This window comes from Protomyctophum parallelum, assembly GCF_964188405.1.
Source record: "Protomyctophum parallelum genome assembly, chromosome: 2".
Lineage (NCBI taxonomy): Eukaryota > Metazoa > Chordata > Actinopteri > Myctophiformes > Myctophidae > Protomyctophum > Protomyctophum parallelum.
Window position 1 is genome coordinate 35759836 of NC_139699.1, and position 19546 is coordinate 35779381.

Here is a 19546-nt window from a genome sequence, read left to right on the forward strand (position 1 = left end):
GATAGATAGATAGAGTTTTTATTAAAGGTATATTCAGTGATTTAACTCAAAAAACCTTAGGTTTCGTTTTTGGCTGTGGGACCCAGCATTTCGTCCAATCAGGATAGAGAGTCAAAAACGACCCCCAGGGGTTAACTGGGGACAGGGAGGAACTCCTTATATGGCCAGCACACTCTATAATAGGGAGGATTATCACAACAAAACAAAAAAATAAGTGATATTTGAATTAAGTGAAATCACTGAATATACCTTTAAAGTGTCCTACATCATAAGATGCCCAACCCGCACGGGCTTACAAGACACTCACAAAATTGTACATATATAATAATACATACAGTATACACAAATAGACAGTTACTCATGGATAAATCGTTCTCCAACATAACTGCCATGCCTTTCCAAAAACAAAAACTTAATTACTGAACAACCAATTTAACATAAAACACTCAGACATCCAAAACAGATCTGGGTTCTTATCCTGAATTTTTTCAAATAAAAAGTTTCTTAAATCATGGTATAGTGGACAATAGAAAACAAAATGACATCTTACTAAGCTGGGATGACCAGATCTTATGCATGTCATTGCAGGCTGACCAGGCCATACCCTTCCTAGTTTGAAAGTCCTTTTGGGAAGAAGATATATATGAACCCAAATACTTGTAGTCATCAACCCGTTTCAGAGGAGTGTTGTTAAGTGTTTTTATAATGTGGTTATTGTTGGATTTGCATATGTATTCAGTTTTCGTTTAAATGAGACTGTTGTCTCCCCAGGTGGAACAGCTATATGGGTTGAGATGGGGCACTTAATTTGACTGGATGTGCTCTGGTGATAATAAGACCCCCCCCCCCCCCCCCCCCCCCCCCCACACACACACACACACACACACACACACACATACATACATACACAAACCCAAATAAAGTAATTAATCTCATCCATTATTATGCTTGTTACAACTCTGTCCTTGCAATGAGTATTACTAAAAGTTACAGAAACATCTGTCACAGTGCTGTTATGAACGGATTCATCTCTGCCAGGAGATTTACCTCCCCTTGTGGTCTCCTGATAGATGATTTTTTTGTTAGATTTTTTTGTTGGCTATTAAAAAAATTGCAGATATAGAAGCTCCCCTTAATATATTCGGTCATGCCTCCTGGCAGGGATTTGTGCTCTAGTGAGCGCAGTTTTCTACTTAATATTCATACATCTGTCAAATGAACTTTAACACTGGTCAATTTTCCACTCTGTATACTGTTGCAGTAAGCTGAGATGAACTAAGACACGCACACGCACATGCGCACACGCACGCACACACACACACACACACACACACACACACACACACACACACACACACACACACACACACACACACACACACACACACACACACACACACATGCATACACGCACATGCACATGCACACACACATGCACACACACACACACACACACACACACACACACACACACACACACACACACACACACACACACACACACACACACACACACACACACACACACACATGCATACACGCACATGCACACACACATGCACACACTCAGGGTAGGTATATATTACATTGTGAGTTCAGTGGTATTTGCAGGACTAGAATTATTTACATAATATTATTGAAGTGCACTCAGGTGTGGTGAATGTACAGTATATTGTAGACACAAACCCAGCTTGGCAGCAGAAATCTATCTGCATAATTTGTGCAAGCATGCAGGCATCCTGCCACTATTATTATTTATTTTTTAATGAATATCAATTTTGTTTCACTGATATAATGATTGTAGGCATATTTTAATAAGCAAAACACTTCTTTAAAAGTCAGAGGCACCTTTTTATCAGCTGTCGCCATGAAAACATCTTTGTTGACAGGATCACCAGTAACAGAACCCTCCTACATGTCGTTTTGTCTCTACAACTTGTATTTACCTGTAGTTACAGTGCAGTAGCTATGTGCTGCTACATAATATAATAGTGACTCATGGCTCAATCATGACATTTTATTTTAATTGTGTTTTTTTTTAACATTGCACTTTGGTGCACAGGGCAGATGTAACAAATAACTTAAATATTCCAAGAATGACTGACAATGGCCAGTATCATCATAATATCAAAATCAATACTATTGCCATAAAATACCATATTTAATCATTTTAAACCTTTCTAAAGTTTCTAAAATAGTAAAAATAGCTGAATTTATATTAATAAAATAATTTATTTTAGATAAACAGATTTATGCAGATGAATGGAAACAATTCTGAGGATTATTCAGAATAATTGTGATTATCTAAAATAAATGTGATTAGGCGATTACAGTATAATAATTGTGACTGACTGGGTGTTAATATAACGGGCCAGAAGATTTAGCTGTATCTGTGTCTTTAAGCCCTTCTCTCCCTCTCTTTCTCTCTCTCCCCACTTGTTTCAGTCTATTCAACGTTTACTTTCTCTCTCTTGGTCTCTCTCACTTCCCTCGCTCTCCTTTGGTCCACCCTTCACCCTCTTAATCTTTCAATTTTCAGGCATCGTGCAAAGCACTTAAACTTATCACTCCATCTGTTTATAGCATCCACCCTCCGGTTCTTTCTTCTCCCCACCATGTTCTGTTCTGTTCTGTTCTCTCTCTCTCTCTCTCTCTCTCTCTCTCTCTCTCTCTCTCTCTCTCTCTCTCTCTCTCTCTCTCTCTCTGTCCTCCACCTCCTCTCCATCTGCACAAGGATGCTTGAGTCCAGTGCCTGAAATGAAGATACCTCCTGTGACTTGTTTTCAGTGTTCTCCTCCTAATGGCACAGTTCTCTTAACACACTGTTGTGCCAAAAGTATGAAATTGGCAAGGTGGTTAACTTTTAATCACTACAACAAAAAATCCATCCATGACATACTACAATTCCCATAATGCTTTGGGGCACTGCTCCTCCTTGTGGATAGGGGGAGGGCTGTCTTACTGAGACAGCATTTAGTCCAGGAAGGAAGTGGGCCCAGTGTGACATCATGGACACCACATGTGTAACCACATATTACACACATATAGACCCCAGGAAAGTGTTCTAAATCTTCTAAACGTCATTAACATATTATTTTTTTGAAAAAAAAGTGTATCCTCTCGGTTACACTTGAGCTGTAATATAAGGCGCCTGTAAGGTTCTCTTTATTTCCGCTAACAGCTTTGATATCCCTGGGACTGTCAGCTCAGAAATAAAGATAATACTTTAGACAGACAGACTGGCTAAGAGGACATGCAGCGGGAGAATCAAGATTCCAGATCGCAGCAGGCATAGAGTGAGCATTACCTCAGATCTATCAGCCTGCAGACCCAGAAAGAGATTGGAGTGCTTGCATGCATGTGAGTGAGTATTAGAAATATTAGCAGTTCCTCTATATTGCCCATCATACCGGCCTGCAAATTCCACTGTGGTTTATTGGGTAGTTTAGTGAAATGCTGTGCCATAACGTTTGATTGCCTTCAGGCCTCAGTGGTTTAAAAAAAACACCTTATTGATTTCTATTGGCATCTGTGCTTTCCTCTCTGGTCATTCGGTCAAATCAATCAGTCATTATTGGACAGTTAACTACATATCAATATCTAGATTTCTATCTATAATAAGAATCTAACAAACATTGCAATTCTAGAAGTTAGTAATTACTGAATTTATCTCCCACAAGTCATAACATTTCTGATGTCCTGACTAATGCTGTTGATAATATAAGCTCCACTGATTCAAGAGATCTTCATCAAGAAGAATGATCTTGATCGACACTTTGAACGCAATAAAACAGTGGAGCTTATTTCACCTGTGTGCAAACGTTATTGGCCTGGTTTCCCAAAGGACACCTCTTACACCATGGTGTAAGAGGTATAGTGTTGCACATAGTTGCCCTCTAGGCCGCACATGAAGCCTGTGAACATAGACATTCTGTGCATAGATGTGCCACGCAATGGTAGGCATCAGGCCTCAGGCCTGAGGCCTGGTATGGTAGGCCTCAGGTCTACCATTCTGAAATTTAATTTAATAATATTTGGACTGCTGGACAGCTGACAGTAGGCTCTCTTCACTCTTAAAAAAATGTAATTCAATTAAAAAAAAATATGCTGAAGTAGAAGTTTTTATATTTAAGTGAGATGAAGCGAATGGTTTTAATACTGCCACATGTCGACAGGTAGGCTAAAGAGGCTTTAGGGAAACAGGTTTGTGTATTCATGCAGGAGGCCTTACGTGCGCAATGAGGACAGGTATGGCTGTGCTCTAGTCTAGGTTGTGTATGTTGTTGTGTTTGACAGTGTTTCCCAAAAAAGGACATATAGGGTGCCATTTAGGACTTCAAATAATATTACTAATCATATTACAGTTTTATGAGCTGGGGGCGTGTTGTATGTCATATTGCAATTTTGGGCATGTTAAGAAGTGCTTTCGACACCCCGTGGATTGCGCAAAACGGCCTTGAATTGTGTTTAAGGCGTGTTTGAGACGTACCCAATCAACATGTCCGTACTATTCTATTTACCAGTCAGCTGATGTCACATACGGAATGCGCACTTTGGGGATGTGGTATTACTTCAGGCTGGCACCATAGAAGACATGACATGACTTTGTCACATTTGGGTTAATTATTCCTATTGCACTGCATGCTGTCACCTTTATGCCTCAAAATAATTTGTTTCTATTGAAAAACACCAGTAAAATAACGTTTATTATATTTTATTTCATTCAAGTCAAGGAATGAGTTGAATGCTGCTGCTAATGCTGTGCCTGTGGCCCCGATGTATTATGGTCTTCGCATTTTATTGAAGAAGACTTGAATCGGGTGTGATACAGCATATGAAAGCAAACTTCCCAAGGATTATGGAGATGTTTTTATTTATTTTTAAGGTTGAGAAATGAAAGAATTATGGACGTTTCTAATCTCAACAAAAAAAGGCTGTTGCCATGTCTCATAGAAACAAGTAAATAGGTCTATAAAAATAAGCGCATATAACAGGGGTCTGCAACCTATTTTAAATGAAGTGCCATGTTTTTATTTTCTAGATAGTGAGTCTGCCATATCCAGATTCATTTTAATGACACCACATTAAAATAAAAAAACATATTTTGATTGTCCACAAATATAAAGTTCTTCCTTCTTTTTAAATATGTTCTTGCACATTGTTATAATGATCATTATATATATCCCCCTGCAGTCAGAGTTCATAGTTTTAATGAATGAATGTGATGCATTGTGAGCTGGTATAGATCTGCTATTTTCAAAAGTAATCTTGGAAATGTTTTATTTAATTTTTGGATTAGCCGTCCTTAGTTGGGCAAATGCATTCATCTGGGGATCCTTGACATGGGAATGTGCTGTGTGAGGATCACTGGTTTAAACAACATTAGGAGAAAAGCCCAAATAACCACTTTAGAAACAAGAAAAGCAACCACAAAATAGTACAACTACCAATATTTACAAGCAACTTTACAGAAAAAGAAGCCGCTTATAATAAACAGACATGGCAACACTCTAGCAGCCTCCCAGAGCCGCTCAAGTGTAACATCAAACAGTGCTTGTTGCATTTATGAGGTGGTCAGACCCACGTCTAATCGTTATGCGCTGAGTGTTTCTAGGTCAAGGGGCTTAATAGCAAATTGCGCAAAGCGAAAATAATTAACATATGGACACTCCCACAATGCTAAAATATTCAGGAACGCCGTATGCCATAATGTGTGTGCGTTCAACACGGGCCGAGTGCGTTCAACACGGGCCGATATGCCTTTCATAATACCATTGTGCGCAGAGCGAGGGCAATTTCTGTATTACCCCATTGTAAAACGGATCTTCAAAATCTGGGCCATAGTGTTTGATTGGCTGCCATGCAGTCAATTAGGCCGCACACAGGCTTCATGTGCGGCCTAGAGGGCAACTGAGCATCACCATATCACCATGCAACACCATACCTCTTACGCCATGGTGTAAGAGGTGTCCTTTGGGAAAGCGGGCCATTGTCTTTTATGGGAACTGTTGCTTTGCACCCAGGCACTTGGATGTGCGTGCACTGCCCTTTGATGCTGACTAATGCTGTTCACCTGCTCTTCTCTCTGTTGTTTCAGATCACATTCTTCATGCTCCTGTCAGCAGTGTGTGTGATGCTCAACCTTGCCGGCTCCATCCTGTCCTGTCAAAACGCTCAGCTGGTCAACTCCCTAGAAGACTGCCAGCTGGTGAGACCTGAACCCCATTAACCTTCTCCCTATGATACCGCCTGTCCTGTGTCCTTTACCAATAGGCTCTGAACTAACCTATGATGCCGCCTGTCCTGTGTCCTTTAACCTTCTCCCTATGATACCGCCTGTCCTGTGTCCTTTACCAATAGTCTCTGAACTAAAATGGCAATGTGTTGAGAGACATGTTATCAATTTAAATGCAATTCAGTTCAATTCAAAGGAGCTGTATTGGCATGAGAAAACATGCACATTGCCAAAGCAAGTGTCCAAATAAAAACAATTAAAAACAAAAAATGTAAGGGAAGCAGCAATGTGTAAACACTCAGACCTATGTCACATTGCAACTTGTCTGACAAAACTACAAATGTTTAAAGTGATGTGATGTGATGTGCCGTGATTTTTTTCCACCCTAAAACATGATCATCAGGAATTATTATTATATAAGGAGGAAGATCTTTTTCAAAAAAGTGTACAGTATTTGTTTTTATGTGGACACGCCCACCAGTTCATTAAGTATGCCTGGACTGCGTCCGAATGCATGTGTCGTTCCCAACTCCCTATGGGGATCCAGACTTAGTGGACTATAGTAGTGACAATTTCAGACACTACTCCCTATACTATATATATAGTATTATTATTATTATTATTATTATTATTATTATTATTATATGGGGATCCAATGAACACTCCCCAATTAATACATAATTATTCGGTTTTTATGCATTTCTCGCAATTCAATGAAATAATGTTATATAATTGGCCTAGTTATTTATTTTTATTCATGGACGAATGAAGGAAGGAAGGAGTTCTCAGTGTTAATTTAACCCTGAGAGTATACAAATGGAACCAAATGGACCCCACTGGTGGTCCCTAGCCTAGACCCGACTTTGCAACCAGTGTCCCAAATATGACATGGACCAATTTAGTCTGTTAAACACCTATTGTGCCAATGACGTGTATGTCCTCTCAATTAAAACTGCGGGGTGCCTCGGACGTGTATACATGTCTTTAGGTCCTTTTTAATTATATAAAACGGGATTGCTGATATATTTTTTTGACAGCGGTCGTTGCTAGGCAACACCTTGCTCAGAGCTGTTTTGCGCATGCGCGCAGTCATTCACTTCCTTGTTTACGGGCCAACAAAACTTGCTATTCTCTCTCAATCTACGGCGCTCTCCATGGTTTTGATCAGAACACTGATGTTCTGTCTTAATTTCTAACTTATAGAACACTGATGTTCTGTCCTAATTTCTGACTTAACCAAGCAGCAGCTCGTTTGGAATATTAACCCTTCTAAAGAGAGATCCGACTTAATAGCGCAAGGTCGTAATGGAACATTATACCTCCCGGTTTTGGGGGGAAATGGAAGGCGAGGCTTTTCAGAGTAAAATCTGACCATCTGCTTGGCATTCTAGCACCTGTGACAGTGTAGCGGTGTGACATTGGTGAACACAAAGCTCGTTTTTAATTTCACCTAAAACATCGATCTAATATTAACACCAATATGTATAGTAAATTACAAATTAGAGTTGTGTTGCCTTTTAGAGTTATTATATTTCACAGCTACTGTCTCCAAATTTGAGGCCATGGTTCTCAGCAGGAAATTGTGCAGTCCAAGTAGGCAATGAGGACTTACCCCAGGTGAAGGAGTTTAAGTATCTCGGGGTCTTGTTCACAAGTGAGGGGAGGACGGAGAATCGGAGCAGCAGGGGTGGTATTGCAGTCACTGTACCGCATTGTTGTGACGAAAAGAGAGTTGAGCCAGAAGGCAAAGCTCTCTGTCTGTCTACCGAGCAATCTTCGTTCCTACTCTCACCTATGGTCATGAAGTGTGGGTGACTGAAAGAATAATGTCACGAATACAAGCGGACAAAAATTTGGCATCTCCCTTAGAGATAGGGTGAGAAGTTCAGTCACGTAGGAGAGACTCTGAGTAGAGCCGCTGCTCCTTCACCTGGAAAGGAGCCACCTTAGGTGGTTCGGGCATCTGGTTAGGATGCCTCTCGGGCATCTCCCTAGGGAGGTCCTCGATGCACGTCTCACTGGGAGGAGACCCCGGGGCAGACCAAGGCGCAGATGGAGGGATTACATCGACTCACTGCCCTTGAAATGTCTCGGGATCCCCCAGGAGGAAGTCACTAATGTTGCTCTGGAGAGGGGAGTCTGGAGCACTCTGGTGGAGCTGTTGCCCCCACGACCCGACTACGGATTCACTGAGGCCTATACCTACACTATACTTCTGGGTCCATTTTATACACTCTCAGAGTTACAACAACACTCTTTTTACTCTCATTACATTTGACTGTGCGTCCTGCATGAGCTTTCCCCTCCGTTTCACAGTTAAAAAAAAAGTTACATAAGAATCAAGCACAGTGCTATTAATATGAGAACTAACTGCTGTGTGACTGATGATCACCCACTGGAGCTCATGTTCTAATTATTAAGGAAAACATAATCGCCCTCCATCTGGAGTCTCCATTTCTCTGGCATAGTCCATTTGTGTTGCAGGTTTTATCCTACTTGTGTCACAACAATATATGTCAAAATGTTTCACACAGTTGATCTGCCTGCTAGTGGGGCGCTGCCTGGAGGTGCTTTGTGCAAATGCCGCGCATTTGTCTTACAGCTAATTATCACATAATCATATTACTAGGATGCTAATAACAAACATTACTGTCAACTGTATAAAAATGACTTCCCCTCACTTCACACGGGTGAAGTGAGGGGAAGTCAAGCGCTCTTATTCACCGACCTCCTCCACATGCCGTAGTTCTTTCAGGTCACTGAGATAAGGCATTACACAATGCCCCACACTGTACCACTTCTCTATACCGACGCAAATAATATTAACGTGAATAAGCAGCCATTGCTCAACACATATGACGTAAATTATCCTTTCATTGTCAATGGCATTTAATGTTTGTGTTAGTCAAAACACTGATTTGCTCATACAGTATGACACGAGTTAGGACAAAAAGCTGTATATGAGGGGCCGCTCAAAAATCGAACTTCGGAAATACCTTGCTTCCATGAAATACTTTATTCCCATTATATTACTGTACTATAACAGCTTTTACAGCACATATACTAGACTACAGACGTTTATATTTAACTTAAACACTTGAACACTAGCATCCCTAATTCAGCATTCAACAAACTCACATTGTGTCGTACATTGGCAAATTTTGGTGACGAAGTTTGGTTCAGAGGTAAAAATGGGTGGGCCAAGTACAGAGCTATCTCTTGACCTGTTTACTAAATATAGAGGCTGTTTAAGTGTGTCATGAAAGTGTAATTAATTGCTATGTAGCACATGGTAGTCTGTAGTATTAGGCAGTATAAGTATAAGTATAAGTAGTATAAAAACTAATCAAACCTAAAGCTAACAAAATATATTTTTATTTGGTTAAAAATGTGTTTAGGTTTGATGACGGTATCAACATCATATTTCTTGTGCCTACTGCCAGTGTGGCAAGGACCTCAATCCTTGAATATGTTTCCAGTTGGTCAATAACAACTAGTATGTAATTTTATTAATCATACTGCTATAAGCAATTACAACCTCATGTCCTACTTGCTTGGATGTACAGGAACAATCCAATCACAGACATGGATGCTTGCCGGTGACAGCTGATAATACAAATAATGTACATTTATAATGTGACAAAATTACAAGAACCTCAAAATTTCAACATTCAACAGCAACACAGTCACAACTTCTGTAACTCAATCTTGAGAGAGAGAGAGAGAGAGAGAGAGAGAGAGAGACTGGTGGAGATTTGCACCTTTCCAGTTTAAATCGATGTTTGAATTCCAGGGGTTCGTGTTTTTCTGATTACAAAGACATTGTTTTTGTCACATGAGCTACTGGTCTATCTACTGGTCTATCTTATCTACTGGTCTATCTTATCTACTGGTCTATCTACTGGTCTATCTTATCTACTGGTCTATCTTATCTACTGGTCTATCTTATCTACTGGTCTATCTTATCTACTGGTCTATCTACTGGTCTATCTTATCTACTGGTCTATCTTATCTACTGGTCTATCTTATCTACTGGTCTATCTTATCTACTGGTCTATCTACTGGTCTATCTTATCTACTGGTCTATCTTATCTACTGGTCTATCTTATCTACTGGTCTATCTTATCTACTGGTCTATCTTATCTACTGGTCTATCTACTGGTCTATCTTATCTACTGGTCTATCTACTGGTCTATCTTATCTACTGGTCTATCTTATCTACTGGTCTATCTACTGGTCTATCTTATCTACTGGTCTATCTTATCTACTGGTCTATCTACTGGTCTATCTTATCTACTGGTCTATCTACTGGTCTATCTTATCTACTGGTCTATCTTATCTACTGGTCTATCTACTGGTCTTGACATCCTGTGAGAGCAGCCTCCCTGCTTCATGGGCCTCCCAGTGCAGCTTCTTCTAGTCGTGACTCAAATATGAATGCTTCACATCTCCTCTCCCCAATGTAATTAACCCATACATGTTGAGTTCATGTCCTGCTTTCTCACCAACTGGGTCACGTACTGTATTAGAGGAGGTATTCTCTATCTCAATCACGCCTTGCAAAGCTATACTGCATTCTCTCCTGATGCGGAGCTTTTTTGTCATTTGTCATGCAATCATTATGTCTTTCATCTCATAGTTAGATATTATGTCTGCCATCCACTCAGTGTGTTTTTGTGTCAAGGGTAGACATGTCACTGTTGTAGAGACAGTCAGGCTCAGGTCTGATGTGTGTGTGTGTGTGTGTGTGTGTGTGTGTGTGTGTGTGTGTGTGTGTGTGTGTGTGTGTGTGTGTGTGTGTGTGTGTGTGTGTGCGCGCGTGCGCGTGCGCGCATGCGTGCATGTTTACATGAGTGTGTTTGAGTGTGTCTGTGTTTTCTTGTGCATGTGGCGTGCGTGTGTGAGTGTGTATGTGTGTTCTCCCCTCCTCCCCCTCAGCTCAAGTTTGACAGCGATGGAGTGTGTGTCTGCTGCGAGCTGCAGCAGCAGAGCTCCAGCTGCAACAACCTGGGAGAGACGCTGAAACTGAACCCACTGAGAGACTGCAACACCATACGACTGCGCCTCAAGGTGGGTGAACAGGAGTGTGTGTGTGTGTGTGTGTGTGTGTGTGTGTGTGTGTGTGTGTGTGTGTGTGTGTGTGTGTGTGTGTGTGTGTGTGTGTGTGTGTGTGTGTGTGTGTGTGTGTGTGTGTGTGTGTGTGTGTGTGTGTGTGTGCATGCGTGCGTGTGTGTGTGCGTGTGTGTGTGTGTGTTAAAGTAGTGGGTGACTTATGAAATAAAGATAAAACACAACACCACCATTTTCCTAGCCTGCAAGGCCAGACACTTTAGTCTGGTTAGTCTGGTTTCCAGGTTACCATTTCCCGCTTTTTTCCTGGATAAGGAGCTGGGCTGACTCCTGGATGAGGAAGGGTCCAATCCTTTGAATGCTATAGAGTGTACACCTACAGGACTGAGGTGTAGCCGCGCAAGTTTGTAAACTATATAAAACTGTCCTTTGTCCATATTGCGGTTATGTTAATTATGCATGTAGTCCAGACGAGAGCGGTAGAGATCCGCACACCCAGAGAAAGCTGTGTGTATTGTAGGCTAAATGCATATGTGGCATAATCATTCAGTAGGCAGGCATGGGCATAATCAACTGTAGCTGATGTTTTTCTTTCTTTTCATTACAAATCATTAAAATTTTAATGATTCCTACTAATATTCTCATATCCTCTTCTGCCAGAAGTAGACTACAAAGTATACATAAGCATGAGATTAATAGTTTGCAGATCTTAATACTCACAACGAGGGGCGGCATGATGCATTGTGAATTTATGAGTTTGACTTTGGAGATTTAATATAGGCTATATTCGCTGGTGCGCAACACCTCTGAATGTCAGATAATTTCTCGTTTAGATTGATTCCACCTGCTGCACAGCACAGCGCTAAACATTGCACATAGGCTATACAAAAGTATAAAAAAGAGCAATTGGAAACAGTGAAAACAGGCCGTTTATAGAGGAATGTGGACAGTATGTTTATCCTACCTGGAAGCCACCTTCCACTCTGGAAGGTGGTTTCAAAATTAGCCGGTTAAGTCCCCCAAAACGCCGTCTCCGTGTGACAAAATGGGCAGATCGGCTAAATACTTGCCCGAGTAACGCAGAATACGTCTTTGTCTGGACAGCACCTGAGTGACCACTGCAATGTGTTCCTTGAATTAGAGCTGACTGTCCAGGACAACACCAAGGTTCTTGGCAGTTGGAACCGAAGTTACCAGGGTATTGTCTATGGAAATGGTTAGATCCTGCATGGGGCTGGACTTAGCTGGGAAGAAGAGAAGCTTGGTCTTGTCTGAGTTCAGCTTGAGGTGGTGAGAAAACATACACTGTGAGATGTCAGCCAGACATGCACTCTTCCACCTGAGAGGGAGGGGGGAAAGGAGAGAAACATTGTCATCGGCATAGCAGTGATAATATAGAATGATAGATTGTGAGCAGAGAAAACAGAGCCAAGCGTGTACAAGCAGAAAAGAAGGGGGCCATGTACAGATCCCTGGGGTACCCCAGTTAGGAGGGTGCGGGGGATGAAAGCAAAGCTTTCCAAAACAAATTCAAGCTAATGACTCTGCATTTGTTTTCCTCCATAGTAATTAAAATGTTAACGAACATGAAACAATGTTGCTCAACATCATTCCACTGTTAATAAGTCACGTGTTCATTGTAAAATCTGCAGCCAAAGGCTGACATAAAATGGACTGATGAGCAGATTGCAGTCACACAAGCTCTGGTACTGAAACATTTTCCTTAACAGAGCAACATAAAGGCTGTTTTCATAGATAAGAAGTACATGCTAAAACTTTATAACCCACTAAGTTATTGTCAAAAGAGTCATTCTAAATTACAAAAGTGCAATCGTGCAATTGTGTGATTTCACTTAATCCCTTTACCTCATTCGCTCTCTCTCGAACACACACACACACAGACACACGCACACACACACACACACTCACTCACACACACACACACACACACACACACACACACACACACACACACACACACACACACACACACACACACACACACACACACACACACACATGCGCGCACCTGTGCGCACCCCCGCACGTGCAAAAGCGTCTTGCACATCTTCTCACAAAATCTTTGTATGAGTCCATTAAAATATATGGGATGTGAAAATAGATGCATTGACTTGGAAAAGATGGACCTGCACATCACTTGTGTTTGTACGAGAGAGGGACAAATCCTTGAAGCATTAGGTTACTTTATTATAATGGCGGATTTGTGCAAGCAATGTGTTTGTGTGATCTGAAATACATTGAAGAGACATTGAAGAGAAGCAATGAGTGGTTTGATGCAGAAATAATCAAAATTAGTGGGTGAAATTAATTTCCGTGCAAACCCCATGCATATAATTATGTGTATATAATATATGCACATAGCATCATAGCAGGGACGTAAAATGTGGAGGGACCATATACGAGATGGAGAGTTGAGACTAAAGAGCAACTGCAGTTACTGCACGTAGGGTAGGATATATAGACAGAATGATCACTTAGGGAAAGGAAAGGAAAGGTACTATATGTTTACCCAGGGTAACTGGACTAAGCTCAAGAACTTGTTTACAGCCAGGCCCTGCTCATAGAACATTTCATGGTAGGGGTTCAATGCCTTGTCCAAGGGCACTTCAGCGGTGGTAATTTTAACGTGCCGGTCCGGGGATACGAACTAGCGACCTTCCGATATCAAGACCGCTCTGCAAACCGTTCGGCCACCGCTGCCCCTGGGTAGGCTATATAGCCAGAATGATCACGTAGTGTAGGCTATATAGACAGAATGATCATTGATCACGTAGGGTAGGCTATATTATAGACAGAATGATCACGTAGGGTAGGCTATATAGACAGAATGATCACGTAGGGTAGACTATATAGACAGAATGATCACGTAGGGTAGGCTATATAGACAGAATTATCACGTAGGGTAGGCTATATAGACAGAATGATCACGTAGGGTAGGCTATATAGACAGAATTATCACGTAGGGTAGGCTATATAGACAGAATGATCACGTAGGGTAGGCTATATAGACAGAATGATCATTGATCACGTAGGGTAGGCTATATACTGTAGACCGAATGATCACATTGGGTAGGCTATATGGACAGAATGATCACGTAGGGTAGGATATATAGACAGAATGATCACGTAGGGTAGGATATATAGACAGAATGATCACGTAGGGTAGGCTATATAGACAGAATGATCACATTGGGTAGGCTATATAATCAGAATGATCACGTAGGGTAGGATATATAGACAGAATGATCACGTAGGGTAGGCTATATAGACAGAATGATCACGTAGGGTAGGATATATAGACAGAATGATCATGTAGGGTAGGATATATAGACAGAATGATCATGTAGGGTAGGATATATAGACAGAATGATCATTGCGGCGAGAGGAAAGTATGCAGCGGGAGCCAATAAATACACAACGACGATTGCCACCAGCGCCGGTCGGGAAAATAAATACAAAAATAAATAGACCAGTCATCCCCCAATAGTGTGGGGACATTCAGATCCAAATGACACCCTCCCCTGCATCATAGCATAACGAGTAGCAGGTGCATACATCAGGTTCGTCATAAGGTGCAAAAGGTAGCAGTACAACGGCAGGTCCACAGACGGTGAGGCAGGTCCACAGACGGTGAGGCAAACATGTCAGGAAAAGTGTGTGGCCTTGTCACACGCCTGTCCTGCCCGGTGTCCCCTTTACATACTGTAACAACAATGCCCCTTAATTCATTCCATGCCACCTTTTACAAAACAACTACAGTATGTCAGAAAAGTACACTATGGATTAACTACTTCCATTACATTCGTTTTGTACAAAAGTACAAATTTGACTGAGCAAGTTTACTTTGTAATTGAGTAAGATTTGACCAGGAGTATACTTTGGCTACTGGGTTTGAGTATTTTCCACTGCCGTGTTCCAGTCATATTGTGACTAATCCCCCTCTTAACCCTGACAACCCCGCTGACTGTTGTTTATGATTCTGACGTTTAAAATTTTCAACCACAAAAAGAAGAAAAAGAAAGACAAACTGACATTCAAACCGATGAACCCCAAAATTCCTTGTATGGCATACCATTTCGAGGACTGATATGCAGTCAGATGATGTGAAACACTGAAGTTCAAGGCTCAGATTAATTGGTCAGGATGTGAAGAATGACAACAACATCAGTCTTCCCTGTGGAGACAATCCTCTTTAGTATGCAGCGTGTATCAAGGCTGGGTTTGGCCGTAGTTTGCTAGTTCATGAGCTCTGTAGATTATCTTGACTCAAGTTGTCTGCCAGAGTGATGTACATCCTTCTGTGCCTTTACTGGATAATGGCGATCAAATCGTGTTCATTTCATGTCCCTGATTGATTATAAAACATTGATAAGCAAATAAAAGACTCCTTAAGATGAAGCAGAAGCACGGCTATGGAGCGGAGGGAAAGATCAACCACAATTTGTCATTGTGATCGTGGCTAATTAACAGGATGAGCTGGAATTGCTGCCATAAAACTTTATTAAGTACCATGGAAGTCAGACGTGTTGAGTTATGTCTTAAACGCTAAAGAGAAGGAGGTGTCATACTGTGTCCCAGTCCCCAGGGTCCATGGCTATTACACCACATGGCTGTTACAGCTTTTCTGGACCCAAATGACCTCATGATTCAGCTGCCTTATAGTTCCTAAAATGTGAGGAACTTGAGGATTGGTGAATAGTCATAGCTTGGGTATTCAGGCACATATCGTCACTGTCGGTTCAGAAAGCTAATATCTGTATCTCCATACTGTAACTTTTGTTTTGTTTTTTTGCTCTACTTGATCATATTACAGTGCCACACAAATACATCAAAGGTATAGCAGATCCACAAGATCGATACGTGGCACGAAGCGATGCGCTTTGAGCTTGCAGATCTGCTACTTTTTATATTTTTGAATAGTAATCCTGAAAAGTAACTGCTTTGGACATGAGCATTATGAGTAGCCTGGCATGGCCAGACTAATCAATAAGGTCAACTTTATTGTCCACAAGGGAAATTTGTCTTGGGCTTTCACCCCAGCTACAGCCACCCATAAAACATCAATGACAACAAAAATACATTACAGACACAACATTACAAAATTGCACACATGATAATGATAATCTAATATTACTGCGTACGTAGATATTAGTCTGGAACTTCGGTGTGGAAGATTTATTTCCAAGGGGCGGTTACAAACAGATTTCAAGTTAAACGTCACAGCAAAAAATGGCTCACTTTGGTCACCCACAACTCTGCGGTGAACGAAATATAATTCAAACTGAGGAGTGCCAGACCAATCATAATGTAGCCTGGTTTCTCATTATGAGTTTCCAGACAGAGATGATATGATGCTGATCATGTCTAAAGCTAGTGGCTGTAGTCGTTCATTTCTTAAAATAAAAATAACACTTTGACCCTGACGTCATAGGCTAGCATTATATTGTCCAAAAATGTCAGACATATTCAAACATAGTGAAAATAGCAGATAACGCTGCATGTGCTGTGTGCTTGTCATTTAACGAAGGGTCACGAAGCATATTAAATGTCTCTGTGGTTGCATTCAGCTGCACTCAGAATTGACATGTTAACTGCTTGGAATTCAATTTTAACTCACACTTTAGCGATCCATTTAATATTCACAGTTTTCTTCTTCCGCTGCTTTGCCGCAGGCTATGAATAATGGGTGTGAAGGAGGTTTTCGGGTAATTTGTGATTTCCTGTGGGGAGCGGGGGTGGTGTAACTCTATGACCTGAGATGGCTGGGGGCATGGTGTCTTTGAGGTTAAATACCCACTGAGCAGGCACGTTAACTGGTTTCTGTGCTGGTTTCTGTTACAGTGGATAATTCCAGCATGAATGAACACAATCTTTATGTAAATGTTTTATGTCACTTGGGAAAATGTACCCTTCCACATCTAAGGCAGTTGCATTGCAAATATACAAATTAACACATATTAATTTGTATTAAAGTTATGAAAGTGTTATCTTATATTGCTGTTGTTTACAATACATTTTTGGTTGAAACATTTTTTTCTTTTCTTGATGAGGAACGTCATCATCTTTTGATAGACATGAGCCTTTTACGGGGTCATCCCTATGTTCCCCAGGTTCTATGTTCCCCAGGTTCTATGTTCCCCACTCATCCGGCCCCCCCAAAAAGGTTCTATGTTCCCCCCTCAACCAAAAAGAGGTTCTATGTTCCCCACTCAAAAAAGAAAGAAACGGTTCTATAAAAGGTTCTATGTTCCCCACTCAACCATGGAGGCTGTGGACAGTTCAGAAGTTAACATGTTATTATTATGAAAAGGGAAATGATGTCACTGGTGAGCAATGGGGAACATAGAACCTTTATAGCGAAATATCTTTCCCAATTTAAATAGTTCAATGTCATCGCGGTCTCTGAAACCTGGCTCAATGATGAGAAAGAAGTCAATGTGAATCTAGAAGGGTAGCTGTTCACCTCAAACAGGACTAACAAAATTAGAGGAGGAGTTGCCTTGTATGTAGACACATCCCTAAGATGTAGTGGGGTACAAAGTATGACCTTTAACTTGGATAACATTCTCGAATGTCTCACAATTGAAATTACACTGGAAAAATCAAAAAATATGACCATAAGCTGTATATATAGAACACCTGGTTCATGCCTAGACACATTTATTAATAATCTAGACAATATCTTTAGCCGATTAAACAACAACAAAACTCACATAGCAGTCGGTGACTTTAACTTGGACCTTCTTAACCCACACGGAAACAGAAAAATAACACACTTTGTTGATTCAATGTTTAGCAACAGTCTATTCCCGGTCATCACCAAACCTACCAGAATTACAACAGAAACAGCTACATTAATTGACAACATTTTCACTAATGCAATTGACAGTCAAATAACAGCTGGATTACTCATCAATGACACCAGTGACCATCTCCCTGTCTTTGCCATTCTCCACCATCATCTCAAAACGGAAAGCAAAAACAAAAATAATACCTATAGAATAACCCGACATACATCACCCGAAGCTATTACTGCCCTCAAGGTGGACCTTGGTTTACAAACATGGAATGAGGTCTATGAAATAAACGATCCAAACAGATCCTATGACACCTTTCTGAAAACACTGCTTGAGATGTATAACAAACACTGCCCTACTAGAAAAACTTTAATTACACACAGTCATAAACAACAAACCCTGTGGATAACCAAAGGTATTGAGAATGCTTGTAAAAAGAAAAACACCCTTTACAGGAAATTCATAAAACAAAGAACAAAAGATGCTGAGACAAGATACAAGTCTTACAAAAATAAACTAACTAATATTATAAGATCCAGTAAAAAAGACTATTATCAAAAACAATTTGAACAACAAAGAGGAAACATCAAAGCCACATGGAAAACCCTAAACAACATAATAAGAAAAGGTATGGGAAAAGGGGAGTATCCCAGCTACTTCAATAAAGAAAACATAGCCATAGACAACAACAAAATAATAGCCAATGAATTCAATGACTTCTTTGTAAATGTCGGTCCAACCTTAGCAAACGAGATAGTAGACCCGGGAGACAACGGCTTGGACTATAGAAACATTAACCGAAATCCACAATCCATCTTTGTCAAATGTGTACAGGAACAAGAGATACTGAATATGGTTAAAACATTTAAAAATAAAAAGTCCACTGATAGTTCTAACATTGACATGACACTAGTCAAAAACATAATTGACGATATAATCAAACCGTTCACTCACATTTGTAACCTATCTTTCTCTACTGGCATCTTTCCCACAACCATGAAATTAGCTAAAGTCATTCCCATCTACAAAAACGGTGACAAACATCAATTCACCAACTACAGACCTATCTCCCTGCTATCTCAATTCTCAAAAATATTAGAAAAATTATTCGTTATTAGATTAGACTGCTTTATCAATAAACATCAGTTACTGAGTAACCACCAGCATGGTTTTCGGTCCAATATGTCCACCTCAATGGCAGTAACCGAGCTAGTGGAAGCTATATCAACGAGTATTGATAAAGGGGAACACACTGTAGGTGTTTTCATAGACTTGAAGAAAGCATTCGACACAATAGACCACAATATCTTATTAAACAAAATGGAGAGATATGGTATTAGAGGAGTCGCCCATGCATGGCTAAGTAGCTACCTGGACGACCGACAGCAATTTGTACACATAAATAATGTTGACTCAGATTCAA

The 19546-nt window shown here is 40.6% G+C and overlaps 1 protein-coding gene across 1 annotated transcript in view; it reads left to right on the plus strand.

The window, feature by feature from the left end:
• fam189a1 (family with sequence similarity 189 member A1) overlaps window positions 1-19546 on the plus strand; it is a gene marked incomplete at both ends in the record, with an annotated part of 129800 nt that overhangs the window by 92276 nt on the left and 17978 nt on the right. Inside the window, 2 exons of the mRNA XM_083759486.1 lie at window positions 6098-6208; window positions 11174-11305. Of these exons, the coding sequence (XP_083615612.1) occupies window positions 6098-6208; window positions 11174-11305 (243 nt within the window). The remainder of the gene's footprint in view (window positions 1-6097; window positions 6209-11173; window positions 11306-19546) is intronic.